This window comes from Aristolochia californica, unplaced genomic scaffold (assembly GCF_029961685.1).
Source record: "Aristolochia californica isolate CCGP_79_NKW_82.1479 unplaced genomic scaffold, dmAriCali1.0.hap1 SCAF_16, whole genome shotgun sequence".
Classification (NCBI taxonomy): Eukaryota; Viridiplantae; Streptophyta; class Magnoliopsida; order Piperales; family Aristolochiaceae; genus Aristolochia; species Aristolochia californica.
Window position 1 is genome coordinate 14,857,468 of NW_027181837.1, and position 24,216 is coordinate 14,881,683.

Sequence of the window (24,216 nt, forward strand, 5' to 3'; positions counted from 1 at the left end):
ATTTACTCTCTGTAGCCTTCAAATGGGTAGTTGAATCTTTTCATGGTAAAAGAAGGGCTGGAGATCAAAACAGGAAACTGAAATCACCATTATACAAGCAAACCGTCCTTTTAAATTAATGAAGAACAAAGACCTGAAAAGGATTCACCAAATAAAGAAAAAATGGAGGAAGAACTTCAAATCTTCAATCATATCGGTAGCTCATTATTCGTGCAAATGAAAAATGGGTTTGTGTGATAATGTTAGGATCTTTACATCTTGTCGGCTAGAACTACAAAACACCATTACAGATGGAAATTAGTAACCACAAGGAGGACCCATTAGGAATGCGATTTTGTTAAAAAGAAAACAGTAGCAGACAGAAGATTGTTTTGCGAATCAATTTAAGTGAATGAGCGGGAAAAACTCGTCCAGTTTGTTTCGGGTTACAAGGTCAACTCCATTAACTTGATTGAAGTACTGGATGGACGGTTGTGATGGGCGATTTGCTGGAGAATCCCATCAACATGGGGAGTGAAGACAGATTACCTCGAGGCTCCAGCCTCCGTCGTCTCACCAAGTATCTTCCAAAATCAGATACAAAACCTCATTAATGCCTCATCGTACTACTGTCTCTTCTCCAGAATTTTCAGATTTCCTTAACAGTTAATTCTTTTCAAATCTTGCCCAGTATCCAGACTCAGAAAAGAGGAAACTTTCACGATGGCACTGTGGACTTTTCCTTTAGCAGCAGTGATGTCTTGTTCTATTTTGCAGCCTGCTGAAAACGGTAGAGAGGGAAAAGCGATGGTAAGGGTATAAAGGACAGAAGACAAGGAAAGAGCAGCAAGTGTGAGTGATGATGAGTGGGAATATTGCAAAGAGACAAGTCCTCAGAGCCTCACCCCTTAAAGTGAGTACATTCCCAGCTCGAAAAAATTAAAAAAGAGCAGCAACCGTCCTATCCTTCTCCTCTGCCCAAAAAACCGGCCAAAACACCCATCATTTTCCTCTGCTTTCCACATTTTCGGTTTCCTTGATACTTAGCATGAAAGCTTGATTCAATCATTAGAAGCAGCCGAGGAGCGAAAAATAAGAGGGAGTTCCGATGCCGTTGCAGATGAGGAGCTGAATTCATGCTTCAAGTTGCTCTCGATGTTAACATTTGTTTCTTGAAGAAATTGTTCCATGACTGTAGGGAACGCGTAGGTTAGTTTTTCCATTATGAAACCTTGTTTGTTTAGGAACAGATACTGATTTGTCATTATGAATGTCGTAAAGAGGATGAGCTGATACTATTCAACTTCTGTAGCTGTCGATCTTTCTTATTATAAAGAAAACAGACATTTTGCGGGTTCGAAAGACTTGCAAGAGGAAGCTCAGTGTTCGGAATGACCGTTTGGGTGCTTTTCCTTCATTTTTCCAAAGAATCAGCTCATGGTTGTTGAGAAAGAGTAAGCTTTTGCATTTTAATGATTGTTGAAGATCTAATCACATGGTAACTTCGTTAATCTATGCTCACTGTTGCATTTTCAGAAGAGAGCATCCTCCTGAAGAAGAGGAACTTGAGAAGAAGATTCTCATTAGCTGAATGCCCTTTTCTGTTGCCAAAACATTTCCACAGACCTCCTAATCATGGCCGATTTCAGAGTGAGAAGAGTGGAGCAAGCCCACACCAAAATCCGAAACATCCCAATTGCCGTAACCCCAGAAGGGTTCTGGTGCTGCCCCTCCCCTGTTGTGTTTCAGAAGACTCTCAAACCGCAGCAAAATCCCCCAAACAAACCAAAACCTCCTCCCCCATCTCAAAAGACCGCCATTCAGAAGGCACTGAACCAACCAAACGACAAAAAACCGAACCCTGCGCCTTCTAGGTCGCGAGTTGTCTCCGATGATCAGCGAAGTTTAAAGTCTGATAATACCGGTTTGAACCCTTCCTTGGCTGCGGAAAGGTCGCCAAAGCGTAACGCTGATAATTTTCAGAGGAAGGTAGCAGTCGAGTTCGGCGAGTCTGAAACGAGTGATCTGAAGGTGATTCTGTTCGGAAAGCAGGGATTCGCAGTGAAGATGAGCGTTCATAAAGATGTGCTTGTGGGACAGAGCAAATTTTTTGCTGATAAACTGACAGATGAATCTCAAAAATCTAGTGTTGAAATTTCGGACTGCGAGGATGTGGAGATTTATGTCGAGACAGTCGGCTTTATGTATTGCAAAGAAATGAAGCAGCGTTTGATCAAACAAAGTGTGTCAAGAGTTCTTCGAATTCTCAAGGTAACTTTGAATGGTGATACTATGATTACTGCTCTCGTTCTTCTGATTTTCGTTCTGGGGTTTATCAAATTTAGAGCTTTAACTGTTCAAGGAAGGGAAAAGCATAACTACCCTCTCTTGAACAAATTACTGGTCATTGTGCTTTGTGTGTCCACATCTCCTTTGGCCTTCCCTGACAGAGATACCATGGCTTCACTATATATGCTTAAAAACATCCATTTGTGGTATTTAATATTTAGAAAATAGATATAACTTTCTTTCAAGGGTATTGCTTTTTTCATTCGATTGTACTCTTCATCTGGCTAAAGAGTTGGGTATTCCACAACTAGGCCACTCTTTTTTGAATTGATTGTTGAATCTTGGGAGAAGTCTGTCAAAGATTTGTCATCATTGATTTTAATATCTCCACCTGCTGTTGCCGCCTTTATGCTGACTGCAGCTTAACTGAAGTTTTTATCTAGGATGTCAAGCTCTTCTTTGAATGTGGTATAAGACAGAAAAAGAGCTTCTTTGAAAAGAGCAGCCATTACACTTGCAGATCGGTTAATCAAAATCATGTATATATAGGATGGCTTGAAGGAACAATCACCCGGACAGGAGAAGCTGGTGGCTTGCAAAATGGAGATACCATCAATCAATTGAAGTACTCGTAGTCCATGATTAAATAATTTTGGTCCAACTCTTGAAATGTCCCCGTTTGTCTCACGTGGTTAGGAAGCATCTAAGAACTGTGAACCTCATATTGTTTGTTTTTATTAATTGGAACCCCTCCAATGCATTATAACATTTTCAGTATCAACATTTCTTTATGGTAGTTTTCTATACGATCTTCTACTGAAATCTCAGGAAATTTTGACATCCTGTTACAGGTTGCAGAAATTCTTGGCTTTCCTACATGCATCCAGTCATGCTTAGAGTACTTGGAAGCAGTTCCTTGGGTTGGGGAGGAAGAAGAAAAGGTTGTTTCATCAATCCTTCGCCTTCAGACTGACAGTAAGGGGATCAACCCAGTACTTAAACGAGTTTCTTCTGAAATACCCAACCCTCCAAATGACACTCTCACACAGATACTGGATCTCGTTCTCAAAAGCAGTGAGGAAAGAGGTCGACGAGACATGAAATCTTTGGTACTAAAGCTGCTTAGAGAAAATAATGTTCTAAATAATGGTGTTACGGACATATATAACGATAACATATACCAGTCCTGTGAAAATTGTATAGAATCGCTCTTGCTTCTCTTTAGGCAAGCAGCTGAACCAGGCTTTACTGATAAGTCCATGGACAGTAAAGGTCCTGTGGTAAGACAGATAGCACTTGAAGCAGACAACCTGCTATGGCTACTAGAGATCTTGGTCGATAGGCAAGCTGCAGATAAATTTACAGAAATGTGGGGGCACCAGGAGGAACTGGCGACACTGCATTCACAATTGCCAATTGTTTCCCGCCATCTTATTAGTTGCATTACAGCAAGGCTTTTTGTTGGAATTGGAAAGGGTGGGATGCTTCCGTCCAAAGAGACCCGTCACAGATTGTTGCAAACATGGCTACAGCCACTGATTGATGACTACAGCTGGTTACAACATGGGTGTAGATCATTTGATAAGAAGTTGGTGGAAGAAGGAATTGGGAGGACTATTTTAACTTTACCATTGGAAGAACAACAAAGCATTTTGCTTTCTTGGATGGGAAGTTTCTTGAAGGTTGGGGATAACTGCCCAAATCTCCAGAGAGCCTTTGAGGTCTGGTGGAGGAGAACATTCATAAGGCCTTATGTTGAACAACAAGGAAATCCTGTCCGGTCATTTGACAGTGGAACGACACAAACATAGAGAAGGAGAAGGAAAGAAAGACAAAAGAGGTGAAAGACGTTGTGCTGTAATTATAGAAAGTTTGGTGAGTTTGAAAGAACTAATGAATTTAATGACTTCAAGAGATTAAACTCGAGATGATGCAAAATATATAATCCACATATAAGAGAAAAAAATTTGGGTGGTTGGTTTTGCTTGTGGAAAATGCTACACATCAGGGATATTATCTATTATACTTAGCATAAGCAAATCGTCATTGAACCGCTTCTGTGTTGGTGTTTGTGGGAACCCCATATGTATGGAAACCCTAGTTGTGCTGTTAAATTAGAAAATGCAAGGTTTTGTTGACATTCGAGTTAATATATTATTTTCTCATCCTTTTGTGAAAGTATCAGGTTCTTGCACTTCTTCTGAATAAGCTTTTGGCCATTGCAGTTATAGTTTATACATAGAGAGCATACCTTGTGAATTCTCATCTTCAATGAAGTTTGCCTCTGCAGGTTGTTGCCAAAACCGACTTCCATCTCTGCATTCATGAACATCACATGACAAATTTTGTAATTTCTTGTGTTTAATTTACTTCATGATTGGTTAAGTCAGCTCTACCATTAAAGCCAGTCTTTGACAATCAAAATTTTGGTCAGTGCAATAACAAGATCACAGAACTTCACGTAAGTCCTACAAGGCAGTGCTTATCATCTTGTTTACACCTCAATTCTGATACTCTTCCAAACTTGAGTATGTTTGAATTATTTTTTGCAAAATTTTCAACCTTGATTGGAACTCGTTTTAGTTAAATTGAAAGCTAGCTAGAGAAGAACAATCTAGATATAATGCTGGTAGGTTCAAGAACACATCCACAAGTCCAAAATTTTTATTTTTATCTCCTTGAAGTCTTTTGAATTTCTTTCTTAGTCATTTCTTCATCTGTATAATTTAATAAATTAATCAGATGAAGAAATGTAACAGAGTAATCCTTTTACTTCTTGATTGGTTAAGTAGCCACTAGCCAGTGCAGCAAATCTAATTGTTTAAAACCCAAAATATTTTAAAATATTTTATACTGCAACAAATATTATATTTAATCTGTAATTTAGTTCTAGTATATCTACAATTTTTATTTTATTTTTCTCTCTGAGAAATTCACATCAATCTGGGAAGAGGACTCTTTCCTCTTCACTTGTCTCTTTTGATTTTTTTTTTCTTGAATTAGTAGATCACTTTTGAATTTGAGCAGTCTATTCCTAAATCCGTTTCTACTCGTGCTTCTGGCCTTCCCAGTTTTAACACATAAAAAATAAAATATAAAAACTATCTGACGATTGGCTTTTGTAGAATAAACAAACATTATCCCATTTCGCTGATGAATGAGATGCATCTGGGTCTCGAGTTCCGAACAAAAACAGATTATATAAAAGCTAGTTGTTGCTCATGAAATACAGCCAACCCGTTACAGAAGCGCAGTGAAGGAGATCAGATTACCGGCTGCGTTGAATTTCAGCTCGGATTGAGCTTCGTTCCAAGTCAATGGCTGAACCTAAGTGGGGAAGAAATCAGTCGCCTTTAAACCATACAATCGCGGAGAGAGACACAGCGTGTTATGGTATTTTTAATTTGTTTGATTTCTGCATCAACGGCTTCACCGTCCAAGAGGAAAGAGAGAAGAAGAAGATACTGTCATTTTTCTTTGTTTGATCCATCTTAACCTATTAACCAAGACGGTCCGTTTCTTTTTCCATTTAAAAGGCGCCTTTTGCTTCTCTGAGCCTTTCCTCGTTAGTCCGGTTCTGCTTTTACCTACCAGCGGCGTTTAAAAGGAAACGTGATAAGGATAACCTAGATTATTTTCTTTTTCCTTTTGTTTGTTTTATATGGTTTCAGAGCGGGCTCAGCCGTTTCCTCCCTCCTTAGGAGGTGAACCACAAAATTAACCAAAATCCGAGCTTCAATCGAGCCTCAGGCACCACTGACAACCGCAACTCAGCCATCAGAAAGAGCCTTCGTTGTCCGACATCTACAACTCGGCTCTTCACCGTCCCCCCAACTCCGGCGGAGCCTCTGAAAGCCGTCGTCGCCAGAGCTGCGCCACCAAGGGTCATCCCGCCATCGCCATTGTCCTTGCCGCTGTCGATACCTGGTATTTCTCTTTTCTCTTCCTCTTCCCGTTTTCATCCTGTCGATCTTCAGTTTAATCCAAATTTTTGAGTAAAGAGGAGGTCACGAAGAAGGTTGATGCATGTATGACACTCACACGTGCAACAACATAAAAAAGTCTGATTTTTACACGTGAAAAAAATGAGGTATCCTACCCTCAACTCTACTTCTACGGCCTTCTAACTCATCAACAAGAACTTATTATTTCTTTGTCATCCAAATATGTGTTCATGGCTAATGGTCATCCTTGGCCCCGAACCTACTTCGGACACCACCAGTGGTGTCGTGCATAAGGATACATTGTTCCAAAGTGTCATATATTCTCGTCAGATGTATCCACAATTGTCACCACCACCAGCTCCATGCCCAATTCAATTGCAACCACGCACTTCAGCACAATGGCAACTGTGATCATATCTTGCAACCACCACACCTTCTACCGATTATTATTGGCTCCTGGATAGTGGTGTCTTGCACCATGTTACATCCAACTTGAGTAATCTCTCTGATCGCACTCCTTATGACGACACTAACTATATAGTGATTGGTGATGGCACAGGTCTCCCTATTACACATATTGGTTCCAAATCTCTCTCTACACGTTCCCACACATTTTTTTGTTAAATAATATTCTTTGTGTTTCTACCATGCAAAAGAATTTTATTTCTCTCTCTCAATCTTGTCAATCCAATCATGCTTCCATAGAATTTTTACCTACTTCTTCTTTTTGTGAAGGTTCTTTATACGGGGGCAACACTCTTGCGGGGTCGAACTAAAAACGATGTGTACGAGTGGCCGTCTTCCGCAACCCAGTCTTCACCGTTAGTAGCATTTCTGGTGTCAATACCACTTCTTCTGTGTATCATCATCTCTTTGGTTATCCATCCTCTCCAATTCTAAGACACGTTGTTTCTACTTTCAGTTAGATTTATTGCCTCCTCTGAATTTTACTTTCCATTGCAATTATTGTCAATGCATTAAGAGTCACAATTACCATTCTCCCACTCTTTTCTTGTTTCTTCTTCCTCTCTTGATATTATTTTCTTGGACGTATAAACTTCTCCTATTTATTCTATTGATGATTTCAAATATATATTATTTTTTTCGACCACTTTACAAACTATATCTGGTTTTATCCTCTCAAACAAAAATCACATGTGTTTGATACATTTGTCTAGTTCAAATCTCTTATTGAAAACTTCTTTAGTAAATGGATTAAAATATTTTATTCTGATAATGGAGGAGAATATAAATTAATGTCATCTTTTCTGGTTACCAATGACATTTCTCATCTTGTGTCACCTCCACATACACCTAAACACAAGGGGTATTCTGAACGACGACATCGTCATATTGTTGAAACAGGTCTGTCTCGTCTTTTTCATGCCTCCATACCTCTATCTTACTAGTCATATGCTTTCTCCTGATGTTCTCTCATCAACCATCTACCTACACCCATGTTTAATCTTCTTTCACCATATGTCAAATTTTTTAGGCACTCCTGTTGATTTTCATGACTCCATGGATTTAACTCATGGAGAGAAATAGAAAGGAACTCATTGGGAGAAAACTAGAAGAAGAATGGGTTATGGACTTGATTTCCTAACCCTCCCCCTGAAGCTCTATTTATAGATTAATAAAACTATTGTATTAAAATAATACCTCTGAACTTAGGGTTTAGGGTTTAGGGTTTTAACCCTGGAACTTTAACTTAATTATATCAATGTCATCTCTATGAGATAACCCTTTATTTACCATCCTGCCATTATTGTATGTGGGCCTATGGACTTTCTCCTTGATCTGTGGGCCTTGAGCCGGTTTTCTACATCTCTTGGATGTATGGGTCTTCCTTGGTCTTATGGGCTTGGGCCCATCTTCTAACACACTTATATATGTGGGCCTTATCTTCCAACACTGTCCCTCAAGCTGTGGGTGAGAGAACAACATTAACTCCTAGCTTGCTGCAAATAATATATAAAATCTTTTTTTGTATAAAATGGCACATCTTCCAATATGTCTTCATCTTCCAACACTCCCCCTCATGCTAGTGCTCTCGTTCATGAGGCCTAGCTGGCATAACATAAGTGAGAGTAGCATCACTTCAAGTTGTATGACATTGCTCCATAATCCAGTCAAATAACTCATGTTGGATGTTCGGCACACTCCTATCTTCTGTAGGTAGTGCCACTCCTATTAATGTAGGTAGTGGGTCTATACGTTGAAGGTTAAAAAAAACTCCTCCATCACCGTGTCCCTTCAAAGGGCAACGTCTCTCAAGTGGTAGGAGTAATAAATGACATTGATGGGGGAAAGTTAGCTTATTTATCATGGTGTCCCAACCATGATATTTTTTAGAATTAAATAAATGATGGTGTCCCAACCATGATATTTTTTAGAGTTAAATCAATGATGGTGTCCCAATCCGAGCATAATTTTTAGAATCAAATAAATTATGGTATGAGAAAAGGTATTGAGGCCACCTCTTCTTTAATAATAATGTGTCATCCGAAGAAACACAATAGCAGCAGCTGAAATGGACTTGGGCCCATAAAACACGAACCAAAATAATCCTTGTAAAATTGACCCATGAAATAATCTAATGCACATATATGTACCAAATAATATGTTAACCAATGAATAATCTTTCAATTCTTCGAAATAATAATGCAGCCAAAGAAAAATTTACCGAGTCATGCCGAGTCAAATAATAAATCAATATATCTGGTCCTGGACACGTATACTGAGATAGAAATAAGCGGCCCAAGTCAGATTGACCCAAACCGATTTGACTCGGTCCAAGTTAGTTTGGGTTGACTCGGGCTGGTCCGAGTTGGCAGAACCGGCACTGGATTAAATAAGCCCTTTGTAACTAAGGAACTCCTTTAATCAGAAAATATAGGGAATTTTACCAAAATACCGGTTTGAAACAACTTATTTATGAAAATAACGAAAATCTCAAATTATTTACAAAACTACCAAACTTTGACCGGTCCACTATATAAGTGGACAATCAAAGGTGACACGTAAGCTTTGACTGCTTACGTGTCGCCCCGTCACCAAAGCGAAAACATAGAATTTGCCATGTCATCATTATTGACAAATCATTTGCCACATAACTTACCATGTCATTTTATATTACTTTCTTTTTGCCATGTCATCAAGGGCCACGTAAGCACCCGCCACGTCAGCCCTCACATGTTTTTCATTCTAATCTCTTCCACGATTTGTCTCCTCGCCTCGTCTCGGCTGCTCTCCTCTCGTCGCTCCCCTGCTGCTGCCTCCCCTATTGCCGCTCGCTTCCCTGCTGCCACCGCTTGACCTTGGCCGCTCCCCTGCTGCCGCTGCTCTGCCTCGGCCTCGATGCCCCCCTCTCAACCGCTCTCTCTTCGCCTCAACCCAGACTCTCATTCTTCTTCTCTGTTCCCCTCTGTTCATCCTCTCGCTGCCCCTTTCTCAAAACCGAAAACTTATCATTTCATCTCTTCATTGCCCCCTCTCTCAAAATCGAAAACTATCATTTCATCTCTTCGTCGCCCCCTCTCTCAAAACCAAACTTTATAATTTCCTCTCTGCGCCCCCTCTCTTAATACCCTATTATTTCACTCTCTCGCCACCCCTTCTCTCAAAACCGAACCCCTACTCACACTCCAAACCCCAATTTGAATTTCAGAAGCCGATTTAGCAGGGTGATTTTTAAGGGCGTTTGTTAATTGAATCTAATTACTGTGTTTAATTATAATGTTGATTTGAATTTAGGTGTTTAATTATTGCATTTTTTTTATTTACTGTTTAATTTCTGATTTTATATTGATGAAATTTCTGTCAATTGCAGATAAATTAAAATTATTGTAAAGTTTAATTTTAGTTTATGGATTTTCTATATAATTTGTTGTATTTTATGAAGTTGCTAGTTTAATTTTAGTTAATTTTGTTTAATTTTCTGATTTATGAAGTTGCATTTTACTCTATTGAGATAAGATTTGCAGGATTTTTAGTTGCTAGTTGTTGTTAAATAAATTTGAAGTGTCATGGAATGATCACTCCATGTGGTGAGGAGCTTTGGGTGTTATAAATATCCACCACATGGGTTTTTTTATTTTGTTTTTGTTTTATTATGTTTGCCCTAGTTACTAGGATGGGTACAAATTCTGATTAATAGTAGGTTGGGTAATGGAAAGTGGGTTGTCTATGTTTTATTGAGTTTCCATGTGTCCCTAGGGATGGGTAGAGAATCTGATTAAGAGTAGGTTGGGTCTAGTTCAAACTAGGCTGAGTTGCCTGCACGGGCATCCATTAGCCAACAAAGCCCGACCCCCATCACTAACGAGGTACGGTTCGTAGTGACTGCGAAGTCACATGGGGCTCTACCAGGGGTGTTCGGTGAATTTGGACTTAATTGTGTTTTTGCATTGTTAGGACTAGTCATCTGTTATAGAATTAGTTCGATTAATTTTTAAATGTTGCAGAATGTTGTTGAATAATTTTGAAGTGTTATGGAATGATTTTGCCATGTGGTGAGGAGATTCGGGTGTTATACATAACCACCACATAGGTATTTTTTTTTTGTCTATGTTTTATTGAGTTTCCATGTATCCCTAGGGATGGGTAGAGAATCTGATTAAGAGTAGGTTGGGTCCACTTCAAACTAGGTTGAGTTGCCTGCATGGGCATCCATTAGCCAACGAAGCCCGACCCCCATCACTGACGAGGTACGGTTCGTAGTGACTGCGAAGTCATATGAGGCTCTACCAAGGGTGTTTGGTGAATTTGGACTTAGGTGTGTTTTTGCATTTTTGGTATTCTATATATATTAATCAGTCATTTTAAAATTTTCTATTTTGTAGCCATTCTTAGTAGAAGTTGTGGTTAGTGCCCATTTGGTAAACCTTGTTTGAAGATGAGGGCACGTCAATGGTTGAGTTTCCTAATGATTCACCATTCATGTAAAGACTGGTAATAATTCTATCGTTTCCTTTGTATTTTTTGTTTCATTTCAATATATAAAGTACTTAGTTGAATGCATTAAGGTTTATTTTTCCTTGTTTCATGTAGGTTCAAGATTTGATCTCCCCATCTAGAAATAATCAATCAAAAGCTTGGATGGGTCCTCCGGATTTGTTTGTAGAACTTATCCAGCAGGTAAGAACTTGTCAACTTTTGAGATAATTCACTTTTAAACAGCTACATCCAATGTCTTTTCAAATCAGGTCAAGCTGCTTCTTGAAATGCTTGTCAAGAAATGTGGTCTTAATGCTTGTAAGGTTTGTCTTGTTTCAGGAAATGTTGGCTAGTGTTTTTTGAGCGTTAAAAATGAGAACAAATCAAAGTGGATACCAGAAGGTAATTGTCTTTGTGTTTTCAGTTTAATGAATTTCAGAAACTCCACAACTTTGTGTGTTTGGTAGGAAATATAAGTGTGTTCCCTTGAATTTGATCCTTTTCAGTCATCATGGACGAAAACTGTCTTGAGAAAATGGCTAAACATCAGAACTAAAGCCGATGAGTTTCATTGCGATAACATTGTAAAAGGTGAGTACTCTCTCTCTCTCTTTAACTTTTTTTGTAATGGAAGTTACGTTAGTTTCATGGTCCCTCACTTTCATGCCTCAATGTGTTTTTCCTTTTTCAGAACAGAGAAGGAAGAGTTGTTCCAACAAAGACCAATACGTTTATCTAAATGAAGAAATTTCAGGCAAGGCCCTTTGTTATAATCAAACAAAAGAGTGGAATGAGAATTTTAATATTCTTTGATATTTTGATGTAAAATTATTTATTAATATACGAATTTCCATTGATCATATTTAGAGCTTTCAAATTAAGAAAAAAAGATTGAAAATTGTGTGCAGATTGGTAATGTGTGGATAGGCTCGGAGACAGACCAGAATGGCTTTGTAGATTATGCACGGAGTCATGCAATGATATCGAATAAGATTTAAAGGGAGATTTTAATTTTTCTCTTATTGATGAAACTACTTGGCAGAAGGATGACTCTGATGATAAGGAAAAGGAGCATTATGATGATGAATGAGCTAGGTGTACCTTTGGCTGTTGAGACTTGAGATAACTTTTAAACTTGTTGAATGCATAATTTTATCTTGCTAAATAAATTTTGTTGGGTTTGCTTTATAGTTTTAGTCTATTTGGTTCGTCCTCTATGAAGGTTGTTAGAAAAATTGGGTGTGCTATAACTTGGTTCAAGCAATGTAATTTCAGTCTTTTGAAGCTATGTCAAATATGTTGGGATGCCATGGCTCCCATTAAGATCTCTTTGACGTCATTGTATAACATTTACTCTCTTGTACCTTGACCAATTTTTTAACATTTTTTCCTTCAATGTTCCTATCATATTTTTAAATATTCGTATTTTTTTAGTTAATAAATATTTTAAATTAATAATAAAAGGTGTTGTAAGATTTTTAATTAAATATTTTTTTAATAATTTATTATTTAGTCAATAAGGTCATAAAAAGTATACAAATTAATTGTATTTTTAAATTCTAAAATATATTTTTTGTATATTTTTTATTTTAAAATATTTTAAATCCATAGTAAATGGGTAAGAGTTAGATTTTTTCTATTTATAAATATTTTAAATCTCTAAATATTATTATTTTTTAAATAAGGTGATAAAATTATACAAATAAATTGTATTTTTAAACTCTAAAATAATTTTTTGTATATTTTTTTAGTTTATAAATATTTTAAATTAATAATATATCGGTAAAACTTAAGAGTAAGGTTTTTTTAAATTTATAAATATTTTAAATCCATAATAAATGGGTAAGAGCTAGATTTTTTCTATTTATAAATATTTAAATTTGTAAATATTATTATTTTTAAATAAAGTGATAAAAAGTATACAAATAAATTGTATTTTTAAACTCTAAAATAAATTTTTGTATATTTTTTTAATTTATAAATATTTTAAATCGATAATATGTGGGTAAGACTTAAGAGTAAGATTTTTTTTCTTTATAAATATTTTAAATCTAATATTTTACTTATTTTATTTTATTTTTTAAAATATAAAGTAATAAAAAGTGTAACGATAATTTTTTAATTAATAAATATTTTAATTGATATTAAATGGTGTTAAATAAGTAAGAGTTATTTTTTAAATTTTTTATTAAAATTTTAATAATTTTTTATTTTAGATATAAGGTAATAAAAACTGTATTTGATTTTTTAATTTTTTAAAATTTATTCAAAATTTTATCATGTAATGACGTGGTAGATGACATGTCAATAATAATGATGTGGCAGCCTTTGTGTTCATCTACAATATCGCTTTGATGACAGGGTGACGCGTAAGCTTTGACTATCCACATATACAGTGGACCAGTAAAGTTCGGTAGTTTTGTAAATAATTTAAGATCTTCGTTATTCTCATAAATAAGTTGTTTCAAACCGGTATTTTGGTAAAATTCCCGAAAATATATCATCTTTTTCCCCAGACAGCTCAAGACAGTAGAGATGTCTTCCCCGCTTCCAAAATTTTAGAAGAATAGAGGCAAAAACAGAAATCGCATTGAAAAATCTTCCCACGAGATCAGATTATTTCTTCGGCTGGAAGATTTCCTGGCTGGTGGAAGATAACAAGCAACAACGAAATTTTTTTGCAAACTCAGCAGAGTGTGGAGGATGGGAATAGTAGCAAAGAGCTAACGACAGAAGCGGAACAGAGATCGTGATCTTCCAAAAAACTCTCTTCTCTCGCAAAATCGTCTTGTCAAGTCACCTTGGAAATCTCTCTCTCGTAATAATGGAGTTGTCCCCGTTTTCTTTTCTTCTTCTTCATATTCTCTCTTGTTTTGCTTCAGTGTCTACGAACTCGGCCAACTTCAGTCCCCAGAAGCCAAAGTATCTACTAGAGAAGCAAAAAAACAAAAGGGTTTTTTACCAAAAAAAACAATTTAAAAAACATATTTTGAAAAACAACGACGCCATGAACTTATTTTGAAAAGTACCCCAACTTTGACCGATCTACTATACATGTGTACAATTAAAGGTGACGCATAGGCTTTAATTGCTTACATGTCGCCATGTCATCAGTACAATATGAGTAGATGGACACATTGTCTTCCACATCACTATTCTGACATGTCATCTGCCAGGTAAGATGCCACATCATCTGCCCTATCATCTCGCGCCACGTAAGCCCTCACTTATATTTTTTCATTCTCTCTCCGCCCATTTTTCTCACCCCTTCTCCTCTCGCCCTCTCGCTGCCACTTGGACTCGGCCTCCTCTCCTCTCCTCTCGCCCTCTCGCCGTCGCTCGGCCTTGGCCTCATCTCCTCTCCTCTTGCCCCCTCTCCTCTCACCCTCTCGTAGTGCCTGCTGCCGTCATTCCCCTGCTACCGCCGCTCGGCCTCCTCTCACCCTCTCTCCTCTAGCTCTCTCGTAGTGCCTGCTGTCGTCGCTCCCCTGCTGCCGCCGCTCGGGCTCGGCATCCTCTCCTCTCATCTCGCCCTCTCACGGTGCCTGTTGTCGCCGCTCGGTCTTGACCTCCTCTCCTCTCCTCTCGCCCTCTCGCAGTGCCTACTGCCATTGCTCCCCTACTGCCGCCGCTCGGGCTTGGCCTCTTCTCCTCTCATCTCGCCCTCTCGCAGTGCCTGCCGCCGCTCGGCCTCGACCTCCTCTCATCTCCTCTCGCCCCCTCTCCTCTCACCCTCTCGCCCTCGACGCCCCCTCTCAATAAAAAAATTAAAAAAATATTTTAAATCAATAATAAAATGTGTTAAATAAGTAAGAGTAAGAATTTTTAATTAATTAATATTTATTTTATTTTTAATTATATTAAATATAAGGAAATAAAAATTCTATTGATAAATTTGATTTTTAAACTCAGAACTAAATTTTTCAAAATTTTTAATTAAGATATTTTTAAATCGATAATAAAAAGGTGTTAAATAGGTAAGAGTAAGAATTTTTTATAACTTATAATTTTAAATATAAGGTAATAACAAGTGTACCTATACATTTATTATTTAAACTCAAATAATTTTTTTATATTTTTCATTTAATAAAGTTAAATCGATAATAAAAAGTGTTGTAAGATTTTAAATTAACTAATATATTTTTAATAATTTTTTATTTTGTAAATAAGGTGATTAAAAGTATAAAAATAAATTTTATTTTTAGATTTTAAAATAACTTTTTGTATAATTATTTCAATTTATAAATATTTTAAATCGATAATAAATGGGTAAGACTTAAGAGTAAGATTTTTTTAATTTATAAATATTTAAAATCCATAATAAATGGGTAAGAGTAAGATTTTTTTTATTTCTAAATATTTTAAATCAATAATATGTTAGTAAATTTTTTAATTAATTAGTATATTTATTTTATTTTTTATTTTTTAAATAAAAAGTGTAACGATAAATTTTATTTTTAATTAATAAATATTTTAATTGATAATAAATGGTGTTAAATAAGTAAGAGTTAATTTTTAATTATTTATTATATTTTTTATTAATTTATTATTTTAGATATAAGGTAATAAAAAGTATATTCATAAATTTGATTTTTAAAATAAAAAAATATTCAAATTTTTATCATTTGATGACATGACAACTTACATGGCCGATGACGTGTTGAAATAGTGACATGGCAGTCGATGTGTTCATCTACTCTCGCTGAACAAATAACGTGTGACACGTAAGCAATCAAAGTTTACGTGTCACATTTAACTGTACACATGTACAGTGGACGGGTCAAAGTTAGGTATATTTGAAAATAAGTTCATGGCGTCGTTGTTTTTCAAAATATGTTTTTTAAATTGGTTATTTTGGTAAAATTCTCAAAACAAAATGACGATACCATTCTGATGAGATTGATGAAGACTGAGCTTTTAAACTTAAGTAGAGGAAACCAAGATGAAGATGAATCATTTCCAGGAAGAACTGAATTTGTTAGTCTTCTGGTGCAGTGTCGTCGAAATATGAGGTGGCCACTGAAGCGAAGTCGGGAAATCTGGTGGTCAGTGACGGATGGAGCCACCATATCTTTCATTTTGGTTGATGTATGCGGATGTCTTTTGTGGGACAAACTCGTTCCAACGATGGCCACAATATGTTTTTTTCTCCTTGTACCTTCAAGCTCGGATCCAGCATCCTAGCCAATGCTGACAACAGAAGATTGACAACCTAATTACCAACGAGCTTAGTTGCCTATTCAATAAAAACAAGGGCTTCACAAGCAAAAATAAGACACAAGACAGAAAATAAAAGGAAAAAAATTTAGAATTCTAAAAAACCATAACTAGAGTCTTGAAAATCAATACTCTGATACCATTGGGACTCATTGGGAGAAAACCAGAGGAAGAATGGTTTATGGACTTGATTTCCTAACCCTCCCTTTGAAGTTCTGTTCATAGATTAATGAAACTACTATATTACAATAATACCCCTGAACTTAGGGTTTAGGGTTTTAACCCTAGAACTTTAACTTAATTATATCAATGTCATCTCTATGATATGACCTTTTATTTACCATCCTACCATCATTGTATGTGGGCCTATGGGCTTTCTCCTTGATCTATGGGCCTTGAGCCCGTCTTCTACATCTCTTGGATGTATGGGCCTTCCTTGATCTTATGGGTTTGGGCCCTTCTTCTAACATACTTGGATATGTGGGTCTTCCTTGGTCGTGTGGGCTTGGGCCCTATCTTCCAAAACCTCCCAACTACTCTAAACTTCGAGTTTTGGTTGTCTCTGTTATCCGTAGCTCAGGTCATAGTTCGCCCACAAAGTCACTCCTTGTTACTCTCCTTGTGTCATTCTTAGCTACTCTACCACACAAGTGCCTATCTATGTCATGAACCCACTACCTCTCGTCTTTATGTGTCATGTCATGTTAAATTCATTGACTCTATCTTCCCACTCACTATACTTTAGTCTCACCTTGATTGTCTTTCATCTAACACACTCTCCCACTAGTGTTCCTCTATGTCCTTCCTTTCGAATACTAGCACATGAACCACTGCTTTAATCCATGTGCCCTTTGCAAGCTCCATCAAGACCTCGTACCTAACCCACTCAAACAACTCCCTCATCGGTCGACCAACACCCATCATCTCTACCTGCTTCCTCCCCTCTTTGTGTTATTGTCACCAAATCCAAGAACAACATTTACAAGCTCATCCAAAAATTAAATTTCACGGCCCAACTTCATACATTTGTTTAGTGTGAACCAACTACAATGACTCATGCTCTCACCGATCTCAAATGACATCAAGCTATGTCTCATGAGTATGATGCTCTTGTTCGGAATGGGACATGAAAACTTGTTCCCTTTGAGTCCTTGTAGAATCTGGTTGGGTGCAAAAGGATTTTTTGCACGAAATATCACTCGAATGGCTATATTGATAGGTATAAAGCTCGCTTAGTTGCCAAAGGGTTTCACTAGGGTCCTAGGGTTGATTATCATGAAACCTTTAGTCTAATTGTCAAGCCTACCACTATTCATGTTGTTCTTAATCTTGTAGTAAGTTGTGATTGGTCTCTTCAATAACTTGATGGCAATAATGCGTTTATCTAAGGTACACCTTGTTTGAGAATATTTTTATGAAACAACAACCGGGCTTCATTGATTGTGATCATCCTCATCATGTTTGCAAACTTCACAAGGCTATCTACAGTCTCAAGCAACTTCCACGTGTTTGGTATCATGAGTTGTGTCAGTTTCTCATCACCTCTGGCTTCACCAACTCTCATGCAGACTCCTATCTATTTATCTCTCACACAGGTACTATTGTGTTGTATATTCTGCTTTATGTGGATGACATTATTATTATAGGGACAATGATCAAGCTACAACAATGTTTATCTAACTTGCCCAAAGATTTTAACTCAAGGATCTTGGCTCCTTGACTTACCTTCTCGAAAATGAAGTTGTTCCTCATTATCAAGGATTACTTATGTATCAACTACGGTATATTTCAGATCTCCTTGCTCGTACACGCATGACAAATACAAAGCTTGTAACTGCGCCTCTTGCCATGACATCTACACGCACTTCAGTCTGGCATGACACTCTTTGATTCATCTGAATATTAGCTTGTTGTTGATAGTCTCCAATATTTATCTCTTACCCGTCCTAACATTGATTATATAGTGAATAAGTTATCTCAGTTTATACTGACCACTGGGATGCTGTCAAGTGATTGTTGCGCTAACTTTGTGGGACTTTGAATCATGGTATTATACTTCATCGACAATCTTCTTTATCTCACCATGCGTTCTCTTATGCTAATTGTGCAGGAAACAAGGATTATTTTTCTTCCATAGGTGCCTATCTTGTTTACCTAGGTTACAATCCTACCTCTTGGAGTTCTAAGAAGCAACGAATTGTAACTCAATCCTCTACTAGGGCAAAATATTGCTCTGTTACAACCACTGCAATTGAGATCCATTGGGTCTGCTCTCTTCTCACTGAACATGGTGTTTTTCTTCCACAACAACTGGTGTTTTATTGTGACAATATCGGTGTCATAAATCTGTGCTCCAATCCCCTATTTCACTCTCACTTGAAACATGTAGCTTCGGATTACCACTTCATTCGAGAATAAGTTCAGAGTGGCAGTCTTTGGGATTCTCTTGTCTCCTTTGTTGATCAGTTAGCAGATGCTCTCACCAAAGATTGGACTCTCCTGTCAGGGCTCCATCTTGTGGTGGTATGATAGAGTAACTAATGAACTCAAATCAAAGTGTATCCAATTACGGTACACTAAAGAGTTGTGTCGTAACTGAAGAGTTTTAAATGCTACCACACTTGTTGTAATCTTATAAAAGACCTTTTTCCTTCTCAAAGCCATTGTCACTTTCCTCCTAAACATGTTCTGCTGCTGCATAACAGAGCGGCATTTGGTTTTACGTACCTGCTTCTATTTCTTCTTTATCTTTCGCAGATTGCCAGAGCGTCGTGGGAATCTGCAGCGGTGTTCAGGGTGGAAGGTATTTATAAAATTGCTTACCATTTTCGTCTTACATCTTTTAGTTCTGGGTTTTTTTATAGAAAAGATTCCCACTGGAGATCAAAGTCAAAAAGCAACAGGCTTGAAGCACTGAACATGGAAGAAGCAACTCACGAAGGGATCAAGACGGTTGGGGCGACGAACTGCAGCGAACTTCCGAGCAATTCTGCCTTGTGCATCTGTATATTTACGTGGAACATGAATGGGAAGGTAAGCTTTTGATCATAATTGATGTTCTGAAAATCTGAAATCTTGGTTATCGTCTGATTTTGTTTTTCTGTGCGATGAAGGTGTCGTCGGAGGATTTAATCCAGCTAGTGGAAGGAAACCGGAATTTCGATTTTTTTGTGGTGGGGTTGCAGGAAGTGCCCAGAGGCGACATGGCTCAGTTGTTGCAAGAAGCTTTGGTAGACACACACAGGTTAGATTCAACTTTATTTTTCCACTATCTCTTACTTTCATCTGAATCAGGCTCCAGCCTTTCTGCAGCACCACATGTGAAGCTATTTTACAATTAGTATTCAAGCACACATTGTCAGAGATCTCATTTAAGAACTTTTGGGAGCAAATTAAAGAGTTCTTTCAGTTTGTGGAGTTTCAAACTCGAGAACAATCTTTTCCAATGAATTTGAACAATCTGGTAAATCTGTACATACGGATATGACTGATGCTCTTTGCACCCACAGGCTCGTAGGCGAAGCTATGATGCAATCTCTGCAACTTTTTGTTTTTGGACCTAAGAGCTGGAAATCTTACACAAAAGGTAGGCCTTCACAAAGGATTTTTTCAGACTGATATCCAGAGCACGATGAAGCTTCCAAATCATATATCACAGTTACGCACTTTCATGTCCAGATGTAAGAGTAGATAAGCTTGCTGTTGGGGGTTTAGAAGGCCTCATAGGGAGAGAAAAGGGAGCTGTCGTCATGAGCATTAACTTCAAACAAGTGCAGATGCTGTTCATCAATTGCCATCTTTCAGGTTTTTGCTCAAACACCTTTCCTGTTGAACATCTGATCACCCGTTTACCAATGCTTTGCTGCTTCTGAAATGCTTCTTAACTTTCTGGTTAAGATATATCTCAGCTCATGCTCGAAATGTAGAAGAGGAATTCTCAGTTCCAGCAGCACTCTCTGGACAAGAAGAGAAACGCCTATGCCAGATCATACCACATCAGTCTGGTTGGAGAATCTCAACTACAGAATACAGGGCACTAAAACACAGCCAGCAAGGATCCTGATTCAGAAGAACCAACACGGAGTAAGACCTTTTTCTCTTTTTTGCAACTTCTTCAAATAGTTTCACATAATGCATTCCAGGCCATGGATACTCAAATGTTTTCTGCGTATCAAAATGTCGTAGCTGCTCACCATCAGAGATCAGCTACTCCAAAAAGCTCAATGAGGGCAGGCGTTTAATGGTTGCTGTGAAGGGATCTTGGCATTCAAACCCACATACAATCGGAAGCAGCGATTACGACACCAGTTACAAGGTTTTTTCTTCTTGCTCTTGCTGGTTTCTAATCTGTCCATCTCCTTGGAGAATTTCCAACCCTGACTATCTACAGCTATCAGGTCCGAGTACCAGCATGGGCGGACATAATTCTATACAAGATAGAGAAACTAGATAGTATTGATGCAACTCTGAATTCATATGAGTCACTTGATTGTATCTACACTTCTGACCATAAACCAGAACTCATATTTGCTTAATGTTGATTTTCAGGATTCCATGAATTTAGCTCACGGAGAAAAAGGGAAAGAAACTCATTGGGAGAAAAACTGGAGGAAGAATGGTTATGGAATTGATTCTTCCTTACCCTCCCCCTGAATCTCTATTTATAAATTTATAAAACTATAATATTACAATAATACTTAGGGTCTAGGGTTTTAACCCTGGAACTTTAACTTCATTACATGAATGTCATCTCTATGAGATAACTCTTTATTTACCATCCTGCCATCAATGTATGTGGGCCTATGGTCCTTCTCCTTGATATATGGGCCTTGAGCCCATCTTCTACATCTCTTGGATCCATGGGTCTTCCTTGGTAATATGGGGTTGGGCCCATCTTCTACATCTCTTGGATCCATAGGTCTTCCTTGGTAATATGGGGTTGGACCCATCTTCTTATACACTTGGATATGTGAGTCTTCCTTGGTTGTGTGGGCTTGGGCCTTGTCTTCTAATACTCCCCCTCAAGATAGGGGTGAGAGAATAGCATGAACTCCCAGTTTGCTGCAAATGAAATATAAAATCGTTTTTTTGTATAATATGTCTTCATCTTCCAACAGTCCCCCTTACGCTGGTGCTCTCATTCATGAGGCCCAACTGGTATAATATCAGTGAGAGAAAAATTACTCCTAGCCGCTAAGACATTACTTTGAAGTGTCCACCTCCACCACCGTGTCCCTCCACAAGACAATGACTCTCAAGTGGTAGAGTAATATATGATATTAATGGGGGTAGTAACATAAATAAACAATAAGTTCCTCCGTCATGGATTCTTAGCCACAAATAAATTTGATTCTTTTTTTGACGGGGATGAAGTTCCTCCGTCACAGACTCACAACCAAAAGAAATTTTGATTATTTTTTTTACGGGGATGAAGTTCCTCCATCATGGACTCCTAACCAAAAAAAAATTTGATTCTTTTTTTTATGGGGATGAAGTTCTTCCGTCATGAACTCCTAACCAAAATTAAATTTGATTCTTTTTTTGACGGGGATGACAACAAATAATGATATGAGGCTACCTCTCTTTCAATAATATTGTCTCATCAAAAGAGACACAATAGCAACGACTTAAATGGGCTTGGTTTGGGACCACTTAACACAACCTAAAATAATCCTTGTAATATCACCATGAAATAATCCTTGTAATATCACCCATGAAATAATCCATTGCACATATCTAGACCAAATAATATGCTGACCAAGGAATCATCTATCAATTCTTCAAAAATAATAATCCATTCGGAGAAAAAAAATTTATCGAGTCGCGCCGAAATTTTGGGCATGCTTATCGAGGCAGAAATTAAGGGGCCAGCGTCAAGTTGACCTGGACCCGAGTTGATCGGTACGGGTTGGTCCGACTTGACTTGGTCTGGAACAGAAGAGTGGTTGGTTGGGTTAACTCGGCACAGGGTTGACTCGGACGCGCTGAGTTGACTCGGGCGAGTCTAGGTCTCGGCAGAAACGAAGCGGGCCCGGATTTAATAAGCTCTTCCAGGAAGAATTAAATTTGGCAACAGTGCTTTCTTTTAACAGCGAAAAACCAAAGAATCATATCTTCGAGAGGAAATTTTCCGAATAAAACCCAGAGAGATCTTGAAGACAAGACGAAAACGGAAACTCTCCGAAGTAAGAGACATCATTGGGAATCAAGCAGAACGTCGAAGGTAAGATTTTGATGACGACAACTTCTGAAAAACAGCAATGCAGAATAACTTTTCGAAGATAGGTAGCAATGATCTTTCTGACACCAGTAACGAGAAAATTTCCGGCAGCAGTACATCTTCGTCTCGGATGCTAACGCTGTAATGGATTATCGGCGGAAACAGAGCTCGGAAATGGCAACTCAGTGCTAGCATGCGAGAAGCTCGGCAGTCGTCTTCCACCTCCAAAACGGAGAACGAAAAGATATCTTGGATTGTAAACCTCAACAGAGCAACGCTCGACGACTTCCTCGCCATGAGAAGGTTTCGTCTTCAGCACCATTGTTTAGCCCGCACGCCGGTCTGCCGGTAGGGGTGGCTTCGAACCGAGCCGCCTCGCGAGCGGCTCGAGTTCGGCTCAGTTCGATTCGGTATGTCTTGTTTAAATTAACAAGTCGAGCTCGGCCGAATCCAGGTTCGGCTTGACAGCTTGTTAATTTAATGAGCGGCGGGATTCGTGGGGATTTGGGAAATTTTTCAGAGTCTCGGGACCGGAAGAGAGTCGCGTCGCGGGACTCTCTTCCCCTGGTAAGGGTTTCGACGGGACTCTCTTCTCCTGGTAAGGGTTTTCCATTTCTGATTTCTTTCCTCTGGAATATATGAAGCTAGAGGGACTTATCACGGGAAGACGTCTTCGACATAGAATTGAAATCGTTCTATTTCCTCTCAAATGGATTAAATCGGCTTCATGAATCGACCCAAATTTAGACTCCCACCGGCCATTGAATTTTTTTCATAATATTAGACTTGACATGTCGGTTTCCTTCTGTTTAACGGATGCTCGTAATATTTTTACGAAATCACATTCATTTTCTCTTATTCTGCATGAAACTTCTGCAATTGAAGTCAATTGGAGTTTTGTCTCTTAAATGAAAGATGCCCTGTTATGTTTTAACATTCTGTGAAAGATTTTAATGTGAAATTTGTATAGTCCTGTTGAATGATTTTGCTGCAGACTTGGCCAAATCAGTCCCAGAGGATCACAAAAAGTTTCTCTCGAATCTGGCCTGGGTCCATGAAGAGGTATAAAGTGGGAATGCAGCTAAACTACTGCAATTTATTGGTTTTCTAGCGGTCAAGCTCTATTTGTTGTTATATCCCACTCGAAAAAAATGGAGATTGAGTTAATTTTTGTGATGATATCTACAGGACAACATTTGGATTGAAGATTCAAAAGGAAAACATTGTTGCAAATTAATGGTTGTGCATGCAGGTTTGGAGAATGCAAAAGGAGTTGAGGATTAGTTAAAACAACTAAAAGCTAAGGACACCAGCATCCAAAAGGTGGAAGCTCTTAGCGGAAGAAAAAATGTTTGGGAAATCCCAAAGGTAATGCCTTTCTCACTTGTTCAGATAAAGCAAATTTAGTGGTTCTTTTCTTTTTCCTCTATTTGAGAAGTTAAATAGACAACAAATCGTAGAGTAATATTCTTGTTCATCATTGATTACAAGTTTTGCTAAACTCAAGGCCTTGAAAATATGAAAAAAATTGATGGTTTAAAATTGCGTATTCAAATGAATTTTGTTGTAGACATGCTTGCTAGTAGAAGCAATGGTTGAGAGACTGTTTTGTTGTCTTCTAATTAGAAA

The 24,216-nt window shown here is 37.9% G+C and overlaps 1 protein-coding gene and 1 pseudogene across 3 annotated transcripts; both read left to right on the plus strand.

Moving 5' to 3' along the window:
• Window positions 1–737: 737 nt before the first annotated feature.
• LOC137953379 (BTB/POZ domain-containing protein At3g50780-like) lies at window positions 738–4,446 on the plus strand. 3 transcript variants are annotated; one of them, XM_068800746.1, is made up of 4 exons: window positions 738–1,188; window positions 1,292–1,433; window positions 1,516–2,250; window positions 3,120–4,446. In XM_068800746.1, exons 3-4 carry the CDS (start codon window positions 1,615–1,617, stop codon window positions 4,077–4,079), a joined length of 1,596 nt encoding a protein of 531 aa, XP_068656847.1. In that variant the 5' UTR covers window positions 738–1,188; window positions 1,292–1,433; window positions 1,516–1,614; the 3' UTR covers window positions 4,080–4,446. The 3 variants fall into 3 exon arrangements, with proteins under 3 accessions (XP_068656847.1, XP_068656849.1, XP_068656848.1); XM_068800748.1 differs by having other exon boundaries at window positions 1,519–2,250; XM_068800747.1 differs by having other exon boundaries at window positions 1,316–1,433.
• LOC137952650 (type IV inositol polyphosphate 5-phosphatase 11-like) lies at window positions 4,353–20,925 on the plus strand (annotated as a pseudogene).
• Window positions 20,926–24,216: the final 3,291 nt, after the last annotated feature.

Excerpts from the sequence above, each read along its gene's own strand:
- LOC137953379 (XM_068800746.1), top strand. The coding sequence starts at position 1,615 with ATGGCCGATTTCAGAGTGAGAAGAGTGGAGCAAGCCCACACCAAAATC. Across the intron at positions 2,251-3,119 it reads GAGTTCTTCGAATTCTCAAG|GTTGCAGAAATTCTTGGCTT; the intron begins GTAACTTTGAAT and ends ATCCTGTTACAG.